Source organism: Platalea leucorodia (genome assembly GCF_965183815.1).
Source record: "Platalea leucorodia genome assembly, chromosome: 1".
Taxonomy (NCBI): Eukaryota; Metazoa; Chordata; class Aves; order Pelecaniformes; family Threskiornithidae; genus Platalea; species Platalea leucorodia.
This window is the reverse complement of record NC_138823.1, coordinates 130,443,857-130,457,613: the sequence shown is the minus strand read 5'-3', so window position 1 is coordinate 130,457,613 and position 13,757 is coordinate 130,443,857. Positions and strand designations below refer to the sequence as shown.

The 13,757-nt window shown below is 42.1% G+C and overlaps 1 protein-coding gene across 2 annotated transcripts in view; it reads left to right on the top strand.

The window, feature by feature from the left end:
- The window catches only part of CREB5 (cAMP responsive element binding protein 5), a gene marked incomplete at its 5' end in the record, with an annotated part of 212,591 nt that overhangs the window by 140,343 nt on the left and 58,491 nt on the right, over positions 1-13,757 (top strand). For both annotated transcript variants that reach the window (XM_082309673.1, XM_082309672.1), the window contains 2 exons: positions 2,928-3,054; positions 5,190-5,300. In XM_082309673.1, coding sequence (XP_082165799.1) covers positions 2,928-3,054; positions 5,190-5,300 — 238 coding nt within the window. The remainder of the gene's footprint in view (positions 1-2,927; positions 3,055-5,189; positions 5,301-13,757) is intronic.

Below are 13,757 nucleotides of genomic sequence, written 5' to 3'. Positions count from 1 at the left end.
GTCCTAATGATTCATCAGTCCTCTTGTGTGAATGAGTGCTGGTACATGGAGCAGCTGTGTTTTAAGTGGCGAGTAGGATGGGTCAGGGGCTGTGTACTTTAACTATATTTTCTGAGCTCATTTTTCCTGCGCTACATCCATTCCACTTACACCACCGCCACAGCTCCCCAGGCTTAGCCTGGTGCTGAGCTGACTGTAGAGTCCTCTATCCCAGAAGCTGATTCATGCTCCCTCACAGCGTTTCTTTCACCCTCTCACAGGGTTACACCACATATTTGGGAGACACTGTCTTGAGTTTCTTTGGGGGGGGTGCCGTGGTTTAACCCCAGTCAGCAACTAAGCACCACATGGCCACTCGTTCATCCTCCCCCCCCAGTAGGATGGGGGAGAGAATCGGGGAAAAAAAAGTAAAACCCATGGGCTGAGATAAAGACAGTTTAATAGGACAGCAGAGGAAGAGAAAATAATAATAACAATAATGATAAAAGAATATGCAGAGCAAGTGATGCACAATGCAATTGCTCACCACCCGCTGATTGATCCCCATCCCATCCCCAAGCAACAATCGCTGCCCCCCGGCCAACTCCCCCAGTTTATATGCCGAGCAAGATGTCATACGGTATGGCATAGCCCTTGGGCCAGTCTGGGTCAGCTGTCCTGGCTGTGCTCCCTCCCAGCTTCTCACTGGCAGGGCATGGGAAGCTGAGAAGTCCTTGACCAGTGTAAGCACTACTTAGCAACAAATAAAACATCAGTGTGTTATCAACATTATTCTCATACTAAATCCAAAACACAGCACTATAGCAGCTACTAAGAAGAAAATTAACTCTATCCCAGCCAAAACCAGGACAGGGGGTATGAAGATTCATATGAATGTACATCATATTCCTTCATCAGCAGATAACCAGGGAGGCATAGGAAGAGCTTCTTGTCTGTATCTGAGATACATTTCTTGTTGTTTTGGGTTTTTTTTCCCCTTCTGAATAAGTACTGTTTGTGTCTGGGAGGATTTTTAAAACATCCTTCAAAACACAGGCTTTTTCTCTCTGTGTAGAGCCAAGACAAAAGGATGGGTTCAGTCATGTGCAGCTGCTGAAGAGAGGGCAGCTGAGGGCAGAGGGGTGGGAGAAGCAGGGGTGTCTGGGTACGAGGGAGTGGGCAGGGCAAGGACTTTGAGGTGGCATTTGTTGGGACAGAAATGTTTCTGGGGGGAATGGGCTTGATGAGGGGAGGGCTGAAGGACTGAAAGTCCAAGGATGGGAAATACGGGGGAGTTTTAGGGAGGAAGGGATTAGGTGATTTGAGCTCTGGGCAGAAGAGGATGAGACTTGTAGGTCAGAAGAAGCTGGTGTTGCCATGAGACGGGCACCTCTGCTTTGGGGGCCTGGAAGTGGTGTCCTCCGTACGGGATGTCTGTGAATCCCATTGCTGACTGCCTTTGGCCTCTTTGCGTGTTGTTAGATAAATGGAAGCGACAGCTAAAGTAAGAGGAGGGGTGTATGTATTCATGATTGCCAGTGTCACTTACAATTGGAGGGGCAAGAAGTAAAGCCCCATCATTTGGTGTGACGCGGTTCAGACCAAGTGGGAGAAGCGACTGTCTTCCCCCTTGCAGCTCTGAGGTTATGACTCCGCCCAGCCTGATTTTGGGGCTTTCATGGCTAGCTGTGGATTCACCACTGAAGCAAAGGATGCTTCTGCCAAGGCTGAAAATCAACCCTGATATTTAGAGGCTCCGAATGTCTTTGGACTCTTCCTATGCTCCCCCCCGAAGAGGCTCTTCAAGCTCCCAGCCTATGCCCCCTTCTCTCTGGTCCTTCTTGTATCTTTAGGGGTATGGCTCCTGCCTGAGGAACAGTGTAAACCACGTACTGTACAGCAGAGCATCCTGCTCTGTGAGAATTTAACGTACTAACTTGTACTAGCAATGTTTGTTGAGGCACTGTATGTGAAAGCTTTCTTATTTTCACACTTTATGAAAAGGTAACAAATTATATCTATCCTAAACTTCAAGCAACTCATACCTTCTTCAAAACTTAAAAAAAAAAAAAAAAAAAAAGGCAGATTAGTTTAACTAACTCCCAAGACCACATTCTTAAGGGCTATTTTCAAAGAGTAGTCACAGCTTTGTTTAATCCATTAATTTTATGATGATTCTTCTTTGTGCGTGGGCCTGCTTTCTCACATGCTCTTTTCCCTGTGCTATACTTAGAAAAATCCTTCTAAATCTTTTGAACTCCTTTTGCCAAAATAAGTCACTCTGCTTTTTTATAGTCCATACTTTTTGCCTTTACAAGCTACTTAATCTGAAGGTAATTTTGCTAATTTTCTTTCATTTTTTCCATTTTCTGTGCCCTGGTGACATGCTAACCGGTAAAACAAGGAACCTCACTTTGGAACAAAGGCTTGGTAGGGTTTCACAGGAAAGAATATCAAGAGCGAGATTGAATATTCATTTTAGAGTAGTTTATTTACAGGTGCTAAAATTTCAAAATTAATTTAAGAGTGTTTAATTTTCTGTCATGGTCTGCAAAACTATCATCCAGATATTTCTGTTCCCGAGGGCTGAATTTACAGCAATGCACTGGTGTGGCATGCCGGGAAATTTTCCTGCTTTGTCTGTAGAAACCCTTTGCTGGCCACTGTAAGACGCAGCATTGCATAGACCGAGACTGGCTGTTACGTTTACATTCACGTTCTCTCAGATGAACTATACTTGTGCTTTATCCAATAAATAGTAGAGGGAAGGTGATTCATCTGTTTCTTGAAAACTTTCTGTTCTACTGATTTATGCCGGAGAGGACAAATCCTGGATTGGCTTATCTGCGCCTGCTTGTCTAGAGTTGCCTGTGCCTAGCAGTGGCTGGCACGGTAAGGCTTGTTTTGGTCTCCATAGCCCATGACAGCTTTCTTCCCTTTTCTCCTAGGCCTGTCCCAGGTTCTCTGTCTTCACTACTGCACCTACACAACCGACAAAGACAGCCTATGCCTGCCTCTATGCCTGGCACCCTGCCCAACCCCACCATGCCTGGATCCTCTGCTGTACTCATGCCTGTAAGTTTTTTGGTTTGGCTTTTTTCGAGGGGAGGAAGGTTGTTTTTTCGCTTGATTCAACCTATGCAGTGGTGAAAGTCTGCTGGATTTTCTACAAAATCAAAGTGCAATTAGCTAAGGAAGCTGGACCTTTTTCTCTGCTTCATCTTACACAAGAGTATTTCTGGTGCAGTTAATGGCATGTTAATTAGAGTGAGAATGATTAGAAACGGTTTACATGAGACTGCAATTTCTGGTTCTCACACTTGGTCATGTAGGTGAGAGCAGTATGTCTGTGCTGGAACAAAAAGATTTTTCTCAAGTCAGTCAAAACTGGAAAAGCCATATACATAAGTTATGCCAGTGAACTCTAAGTAATCCTCTTGTTTGTGGGAGATAATCGGCTAACAAGAAAAAAATGTAACTCCAGCCTAGTAACTTGCGCTTAATTAGAATTTGGTCATGATTGCTGTTCATCTTCCACTCATTTCTGCAGAGCTGGGAATATTCCCCATCCTCTGGGAGACAAAGGGTCCTTTGCAATTGTAGCTTCAAATTCTTAAATGATTTTAACAACCCTTTCAATATAAGACATTTGGGCAGATAAGGGGTGGAGATGAGTAAGGATGGCACAGGGAAGAGGGGACTGGGAAAGGAGAGTTTCTGTTTCATTGCACCATGTTTGGAAGGCAACCTGAGAGTGATCAACCATGGGAGGGGGGAGAGCACTGCTCGTTCTGGCCCTGCTGGAGCAAGGGGGACATTCCACAGGGCTACAAAGATTCAGGTTTGCCTGCTATTTGAGCAGTCATTAATAAGTTATTAATTAATAACTTATCAATAAGGCTTTCCGGGAATATCGACCAGGAAGTTCAACAAAAAAAATATAAGACATGTCACTATGGGCATTTTTTTTCTGGCATGATTCCTAAGGAACCTGAAACGGAGTAAACATCCTCCTTCAGTGTAAGCTTAGGGGCTTCGGGTTGCTGCCGGGGAGCCCTTTGGGCAGCTGTGCTTGCAGACAAGCAGGCGTGCTCTGGCTGAGAGCCCCAGAGATGTGAGGATGGGGGCGAGACAGACCCTATCAGCTCTGGCTGCCCTGGCTGCAGCCCCTGCCCCACAGCCCTCCTGAAAGGGCTGCAGAGGAGATGGCAGTGGGAGCTGCTCCTGTCCCTTGGAGAGGGTGAGGGGCCCTGGCAGAGGCAGCTTCTCCCCACTGGCAGGCAGTGGGATATCCCCTTCTGCCCCAGGCACAGCACCCATTTTTGCTGGGATCGTAGAAGGCGGGAGTCACTACCTTACCACAGCGCACAAAAAATAGCTCCCTTGCTTGGAAGAGCTCAGGAGGATCCAAAAGCTTCTTTCTCCTATGAGCCAAAGATTCAGGGGACTGTCCCGGAGCAAGGCAGGGTGCTCAGCTCTGGCTGAAAGCAGCACCATAACCCTACTTACCACCCCTGCCAGTGGCTCACGGTGTAACAGGGCTTGCCTCTTTCCAGGGAAGACGCTACAAGAAATTATTTTATCCAGTCCTTACTGCCATTAGGTTTTGTTTGAAAATTGTATCCCTCCCTCCCAGCCTACTGAGATTAGCTTGCAGAAAGGGCTCTGAATAGCCAGGAGGAGTTCTGCTTTGTTTCTTGCTATCTCAGCACTACAGGAAAGCTTCCTTTACCAGACATATGGAAAACTCTTCTAAGCTGAGCAGTCCGAGTGAGGGAAAAAGAGCCAACTCGTTTTACATATACTCGAGATCGTAGATTTTTATTTATGTTTTTAACAAGCTAAGTTGGGCTGCACTGACAGGGGAAGCCACAACTTTATACAGTGATGCTTTTAAAACCACTTAACTCCGAGTGTTGTTATACTGAAAGGGAGAAAATCATTACAAAAAAGCGCAAACCTGGGTGGCTGCTATATTTGTTTAGTAAAGAAGCCTTTTCTTTATAATTGGCTGTGAGTTTTCAGGGCCGATTCTGATGAAACGCACGCCTGCGTGCATACACACATGCAATTCACGACACAGATTGTTATTTTTCCGGTCATGACTTGAAGAAATAAAGCTGAGTCCATTTAAATAGAAACTGAGCGTAAATTCTTGCAAATGTCTCCAGACGTTTTCAAACCTTTCTTTTTTCTTTTTCTTTTAAAAGATGGAGCGACAAATGTCAATGAACTCCAACATCATGGGGATGCAGGGGCCGAACCTCAATAATCCATGTGCTTCACCTCAAGTCCCCCCAATGCATTCAGAAGCCAAAATGGTAAAAAGAGAAAATAAAAAAAAATATTTTCTTTTCTTATATTGCTCTTGCATACTGGTTACCCAGACAGTGGGGGATGTAGCCAGACACTGCTTACTTCATTCTTAGTCATATGTTATACTTTTTTTTAATACGCTGCAGTAAATTGCCTTTGTGTCTATGAATTTTCAAGATGTTCCTAGTCCTAGCTGAACTCTCGGTGAGAGGGAACTGAAGTGAAGGCTGGGCTATCTGATTCCTACTGTGTTAAACAGGATTATTGATGCAGATTAGTAGAATTTAAGCGAATGATCTGGCTGGTTCTCTGATGGTGTCTGTGCTCCACAAATTTGCTTAAAGACAATTGTCAGTTAATAAAGAGTGAAGTAAAAAGTGTCTGATGTGGAGGGAGTGTACATAGTCTTTGTTTTTTCCGGATAGGCGCATGGTGTGTCGGGTAATGGCAGTGTTAGAAAAGCAGACCGTAAAACTGGGCTATTTGCTTTTGCTTGAGTGCAACAAAGGTGTTGCCATCAAAAAGAAGAGTCAGAATTTGGACAAAAATAATCTATTTATATGAGTCAAATGTCACAGTGTTTTTTAAAATTGTTATATGTCTTGCAAGGTCAAGGCTTCTCAGGCGTATTTACTGGTATAGGATTAATGTAGGTAAACTAAACTACAAGTGGGCACGTATAAGTTTTCCCCAGCTTTATATGCACTCGCATGGAGGTGTTCGGCACTAATATCCCTGGAACCGAGTTCATCAATGTAGAAATACTTAGGCTTTTTCAGTTTCAGAACTGCCATTTGCTGGCTAGTGGATATACGAGGACAGAAGTTTGTAGTTTAACTCTGTAGGGTTTTTGTCCTCTCAAGATATCTCATCATAGTGGAAAAGAGGAGTAACTTCATTGGACTTCTTTCAGTGGCATTTCGCCAAGGTGAAATTGTCATAAGTGAGAGAATGAAATCAAGCCGACAAAGATTAAGCAACCACATGTTTTTATATATTTCTACTTTGCATGACTGGTACAGCTTTTAGAGTTGTTGTCATCTATCCTGAGGCAAAGAAAAATATCTTCTTGTCTATAGGTACGGTGCATGCAAGAGATTCTTGGTTAAGAGCAACAACATATACAAGCTTATTTTATCTCTGTTTTCTTAAGTTGGATAGGTCATGCCTTCGCCTCCCTGTTGGTCTGGGTCAGGCTGTTAACCCAACCTCTGTTAACACCCCGTCTAAAACCACACTCCGTAAACATGCAGCCAGTTGGCCAGAAGAAGAGCGATAGCCAAAAATGCTGGCTCCCCCAGCCAAGGAAAACCTGTGGTCAAGAGTTCTCTCTCTGCTGTACCACACAGTGACGGTGACATGCCAAATGGCAACAGCATCTGCAGCAAAGCTTGTTAAAAACTTTTTGGAATAGGCGAGTGTTTTTTCAACTCAAGCATAGCTGAGCCAAGCTAAATACTCCTTGGCTGAATAAATCTAAAACTGGCATCTGTTTTGGGGACTAAAGGTTCTGTAGTTTACTCTCTCCCCACCACCTCCTGCCTTTTCTTTACTGGGAGTGTGAGGCTACTTAAGAACAAGATTAAATTGTCAGTGCATATGGTGAGAATTCTGTGCCTCAATGGCCGAAACTTTACATTAATACAAATTACTTTTTAATCTGGATAAGTAGTTTTTGTCCCTAAACCTAACATATGAAGGCATGGTTCTTTCAGACAGAAATTGCTATCAGTTCCAAAACACAGTATAGTGAACAAGCAGCCCCTTTGCTTCTCAGGGGCTTTCTGCCACTCTTCCAGAGGTGGAAAAAATCCACATGCATTAAGTCTTAAGAGTAAGAGGCATAATTCAGAGCTCCAGGACCTTTCTTCTTTTTAAATGCAGGGTTTTTTTTTTAATATCCTGTATTATAGTTTTATACTTAATTTCTGTTTGAGCATACATGTAATGTAAAAAGCCTCTTCATTTAGCCACTGCCATTGAAAAATATGAATCTATTAACAATACCCCGCATGAACACAAAGTGGAAAAAAATGTAGGAAATATTCAGAGCAAAATTATTTCTTACATGTAAGTTCATGAATTTTAAATCTGAATCATCTGTATTACAGGCATGTTTGTTCTTATTATTAACTGTTTCACTTTACCTTGTGCTCAGAGCATAAGACTTCACATACTCTGGTGACTTTTTTTAAAAAGTGGAAAAGGAGGGTGCTCAGTACCTTACTGGATTGCGTCCTGCATTAGGAAGGAATTTCAGATTTCCCTGGATTCTGCTAATGCTATTACTGCTGGTGCATCCAGCACTGCATGTGTTCTCTTTGGCTGGCCCTGCTCTGCAAAGAACGTATGTGTTGAACACTAGGCAGGGTCATCTAAGCTGCTTGCAGCTAATGGCTGCAGTATCTGGAGAAGTTTGGGGGGCTTTGGGCTTGATTCATCAGCTGTCCAAATCCACAGCAGATGGATCAGCGTTCTCTTTGTGCCGACATGAGAGAATGCAGGACAGGCTCCTCTAGATGCGAGACCCAGATGTGAGACCAAATCCTTCCGGTCTCACGCGCATGAAAGCATGTACCTGAGCATTGCAAGCATGATTTGGTATGCAGCAGTCATAACACTATTTGGTGACTCGTGTGACTTAATTTGCTTCTGTAAAATAAATATGAATAAATAATATCAGTATGGATGCTGTGTGATGCCAATTTTTTTAGAGAAAGCAGATAGATGGCAAAAGATTCACACCCTCGATGGGTCCCTAGTCACTTTGCAGTAGGAAATGGAAGCCAGTCTGATAAACACATACATATATGAGCACATACACGGACACATATAGAATGTGTGTTGCATTAATGTTTCTATAATATGCAATTTATTTATCTATTCGTATTTCAATCAGCTTATATTACCTGGCATTTATAGAAAGCCATATTCTGCCACCCAAGATGCTCGTTTCCTGGTTCAATTTTTTCAGGAGAATGTTACTTCGAATATTAAAGTATTGTAGATGACATCCCAGAACTGATTTAATTTATCACAACAATCTCAGTTTCCCTCAGTGTGCCTGTCAATTAGGTTATCACCTAATGCTTTAAAACTGTCCTAGTAAATGAATGAGTGAACATCTAAATCAATACCACTTTCGTCTTAGATTCAGAGCTGAGTGGATAAAACCTTTCTGCTGCCCACCAAAAACACACATTGATTTTGTATTAAAATATATTGCATTGGAAAGTGGAGGAAACATAGCTGTAAGTGTACATGGTAAAAATATGCAGAATAGCACGTGTAGCATATTAACATGTGGTTCAGTCGGCTGAGAATATTATGAACTCGGAATTGGTGGCGGTGCCTTTGCCTTAATATACTGCTTACATACAGTTTGGTTTGCAGTTTCAGAGTATTCAAGGTTTTATAAGTCGGAAGTGCAATACCGTGTGGATTACTGGAGTGAAAGATAAATAGTGTGCACTGAACCGCTGGAAGGCTGCGTGAAGGCAGGTCTTTTCAGTGGAGCTGATGCCTCTCTATCTGAATTTTGCAAGGCATTGATCTTTACCTGTAGAGATTTATGAGCTCTGAAAGGAGGTATAAGAAGCAGGCTGGCAATGAAAATAATCTAACTTAAAAATACAGTTTTCAATTTGACCTGTCAGTTTTTTCTTTTACCTTCTCCCTCTGCCCCTTGCTGGATATGTAGTTTTATAAAATTTAAATAAAATATAATATGTATGGCTTGGCTGTGCCTGCCTTCCTGACAGAATCTGTATGCTTAGTTTAAAAAAAAAGAAAAGAAGTGGTTCCCATATCAGAAGCATGTAGGGTTGCGGGCTATTGTTTTTGCCTTGTACGTATTACTAGGTTGAACAGTAGTAATAAGAAAATTAATTTGAAAGTGTCTATCAGATGTAAGAGTGAAAACATACCAGAAAAGAAAAATAATAAACCAGTAATGAGCATGTTCCTAATTATAATGGTAAAAATATCCATATTAACTGAACCTCATAATTTACCTAAGAGTGCTAGATAGCTTTGGCAGAGGAGGAGAAGAGAGGTGAAAGAAGTTGTGGTTAGCCAGTTGTCATCAGCACTAATTTTTATTTGACTTAATAAGAGTTAAGGGTCCAGATCATACTGGTGGCTCTGAAAATCCTGGTCCAAGTGTCACTCAGCTGTCCATCCCAGTGGAAAGGCAGGACTGGCTGCGGGGACCTGGGTGCATTTCGTATGGCTGTCAGACGGGCACTGCTCGCTTTCTCCAGAAACACAGCAGGAAAGGTGGCCAGCTTTCCTTGGGTGCAGATTGGGGCCTGCATTTGGATGGAGTCTTCTGCTGCTTCTTGTTTTACAAATGATGAGGGTTTCCATGCCCGTGAGCTGCGGTGGTGCAGCTGGTGTCAAGGGAGAAACTGCTGGAGTAAAGCTCTTGCCCCTGGCTGCGGTGTGGTACTTGGCTCCGCCGTTGCAGCAGCCATTGGGTTGACCACTGGGTACCAGCTCTGGGCCAGGTCTGCAGGGTTTCCATACTGATTTCAGGCAGGAGGCTGGTGCAGGCAGCCCGGGCAGGATCAGAGCCACTGAAGCTCTAGGTTTAGCTACTTAACACTTCATGACTGAAGATATTTTGTTAAATATAATAAACGGTTTGAAGTCCGTGTTTTCCTATCAAGCTGGCTGGGAAAGGAGTTGCTTTAGTAGAGCAACAACTTCAGGGCCAGAAGGCTTTTCTTCGCACAGATTCTGGATTACTGAGCAGAAAGAAAAATGTTGCATCTCTGCAGAGCTTTCAACAGCAATTTCTCATCTTGTCCTTCACAATAAAGCAAAGAAAGCAGCATAAGAAAAAAAAAAAGTGCCAAGTGAAGCCTTCCAATTTAAAAAACAGAAGAGTCGTGACAAAATTTCCTGTATCGGTAACTGAGAAATGTTTTCAAGGAAGAGACTGTTAAATAGTTAAAAACCACAGTGCTTCTGCAACTGTTGACAAAACTCACTGTTCTGAAATTGTATCTCCTGTTACATTTGCGCTTGTGTTTTAAAGTCCCCAAAGCCAACCTTTCAGTGTGCTCCTGATCTACCCTTTAAAACCCTTCCCGGGCAGTAGCTTTGTCTGCAGACAGTATGCCTTGCTGTGGATTAAGGTATTAATGTGATGGGTGAAGCTAATCATATTTTGTTTTGTTTACTGAAACAGGACCTTGTACCCGTCATGCCTAAATGCTGGATTATGAACTAGACTGGGTAGGAACTAATTCTTCTTAAGCTGTCAGTGGCTCAATAAGTGCAATAGAGAAGCGAGGCGGTTCAGTTACTCATAGCTGCTGCGAATACGTGTTGAATATTTGATCTCGCTTCTCCCGAGTGCATACAAATTGCGTTGCTTGTTGCAGACGCAAGTTGTAACAATTCCTTGCATTTTTATTTCTTTGTGTCACTTTATCCTGCGGTGATCTTATCAGCACTATTTCCCTAGAAGAACTTGGATTTTTATTATTTTGTTTGCCTTTATTCAGCTGGGTGTTAAAATGACCTCGCTTTCTCCCCCACCCACGAGCCCTCACCCTTTCTCTTTCCCTCTGTTTCTCCACCACCCTCTCTTTCCTCAGAGGATTTACCGTCTTTGTCGATTTGTTTCTCTTTCTCCTTTTCCCTCCAGTGTCCACCCTGATTTTGTAACCATAGCAATAATTGAAATACAATCCTAATATTTGCTTGCTGTAGCTATCATCTAGCCCAATACATGAACTGCTGGCTTTTGTGTGTTGTTAGGTTTTGAAACTTAAGTCAGATGCATCTGTGTACGTGAGGGCGACTTGTTTGGTGCCAAACCATCCCTTCCAGAAAAGGTCTTGTTTGTGTAAACTTGTGTGTCAGTGGGAGCTGGTACAAGTACAAGCAAGTCCTTATGGTAGCGAAGCCAGGGAAAAAGGAAATTATAAAAATAAAAACAAGGTTGTGTTACAGGGAAGTTCTGCTTCACATAGATATATTTCAGTCTTTTGCTTGGAATTTGTACAGCTTTCACTTTCCAAGATTTCCAAGATGAATAATGGAAGTTGTTTTGCACTTCAGGCTGCTGTGCGTGAAGCCTGGCGTTTGCTTGGGAGGTATGAGTGCATCTCATGACAAGCGATGGGCTTTGGGGCGGAGGGGATGGTGTTACACACTTTACCAGCTCCGTATTTTAACCACCAAGGACACAAGAGCTGGAAGCAAAAATCTCACAGCAATACATCTTTTCTTTACGGACAGGCTTAAAAAGCATTTTCTAAAACCTATACAGTAGCTAATGAAGCAGTTTATTAATTATGATAGTGTCCTGTGAGATAAATAATTTTAGACTGTTGAACTGAGAGAGAAAAGTGAAGTGACTCACCAGAGGCCACACAGTTTCTCAGTGGAAGAGCTGAAACAAGCACAGAAGAATTTCTGGCTGCCACTTCCAGAAAACACAACTTCTGTCTGAGTACAATTTACGTATATGTATTTTTTTCAAGTTAATATTAATTGTTAATATTGGTAATATCAATATAATTGTTGAAATATAGTATTTTTTCAGAACTAGTGAAAGAATGGGGAGACCCTGAACTCCTCCAGCTTACAGGGGGTGCAGACTCAAATTTAGGATTCAAATCCAAACGAAGGTGACAGTTTGTGTTTGGATTTAATGCCCCTGAAATTTCCTGAACTTTACTGATGAGATTTTGGCTCGGAATGACAAAAATTAACTGATCTTCTGAGACTTCTGTCATCCGAGATGATGGAAGCCTTGTGAGATCAGCTTCCCTGGCATCGTGGCTTTCACTGAAATCTCAGGAGAGCACTTACTTTCACATAATGTCAACCATATCCAAACCAGGACTAACGAATACCCCTGTAGGGCTCCTTCTAAGATCACAGGCATATTTGAAATACTGCTACAAGCTGTGTTCAGTCTGAGGAAATGTTCACAGCATTTGTTGTTTCTTCTGTCAGATATGGTCAGTGACACATTTCAGCGGTGGGAGGGTTATATACTGTCTTCCAGATGTTCATTAGTGCAACTTCTCTTATTTATGTTCAGAGAGTTATCAAGAAGGCAATTTAAAAACTGGGACAGGCTGGGTCTCCCACCCTGGAAACACTTACGCAGCAAACTTTGCTCCGCTTGCGGTTTTTACTAGCAAATTACCGGCCAGTAATGTTTATCTGAGATTTTAGTGTATGAAATGCTATGAATAATCTTCCCAGATGTGCTCTGTAGTCAGACTGCATGGGCTGTAGCGTAGCTGGTTGTGTCCTCTGCGCTCGGTACCCTCCCTATGCTACAATTACCGCGCAGCCTACCTTACCGGCCCCCCCCAGGGGACCTGAGCAGTCTTTACCCACAGCTTGTTCCTCATGTGCTTGAGGACTGATTGCAGTTTCTCTGGCAATGTAGGCACCTCCAAATTACTCTGCTTTAGACAGTTTACCCCATTTTAAGTGACTTATGTTACAAAGAAGACAGCAAAATACTTGATATAACTGGAATCATTTCCCATTAGTATTGCAGAGGCAGGGGGGACATGGACTTTGGCCAGCTAAAGATGAACTTTAAAGATTTGATTAAAAGACTGTCAGTCTTTTAGGAACAGAATTTAATTTATGCAAAACCTCTCTCTTCTAGTCATGGATGTGCTGGTTTTTCTCCTATTTTATATATTAAAGTCACACTGAAACCAACTCATTACTATATTGAAAAATGTTATAAATATTTATTTTAAGATAGTATCAGATTCTTCATTTAGTAACAATATCAGTGTGAAAGTACTTCAGGACTGTTACCTTCATTATAATACATTTTCATTCATGAAACCTTGGTCTTAAAACTATGTTGTAAAAAAAAAGAAAGCTTTTGTAAAATAGAAAAACGGCAGCCAGGATTCCTGTAGCTTTGTTTTTCAGTCTACTGGAAATGATTTTAAAAAAAATAGCCACCTTTTCACTGCAGCTCAACTTGTCTCCTCTCCATTTTAATTTTCCAAAATAAGTGTTCAGAAAGGAAATAGCCCCATAAGCAGCTTTAAAATAGAATTTCACACTCCTCTAGCTTTAAATAATCAGAGGCAACATTTTTGGTATAGTCAAAGATTACTTTTAAAATTTAGCCCTGATCCTCAGCTGCTGTAAATCTGTATAAATTCATTGACTTCAAAGGCACTGTGTGGTTTTTGCATCAACTGAGGACCTAGTTTATACTTCTAAATCTCAAAATTTTCCTTTAGGCAAGCTCTGGCCCTTCCACACTTTGATACTGCCAGGTAAGCATTTTGTTGGTTTGGGCTTTTGTTTTTAATGTTATTCTTTTATTTAGAATACAGTACATATTTGCCTCTTCTTTTTGCACACTGGTGTTTTGCCAACTCTTCCAGCACCTCATGTGAACTTTTTCTGACTTAATTTTTCAACTCTGCTTCCTATAGGTGTTCATTACATAATAT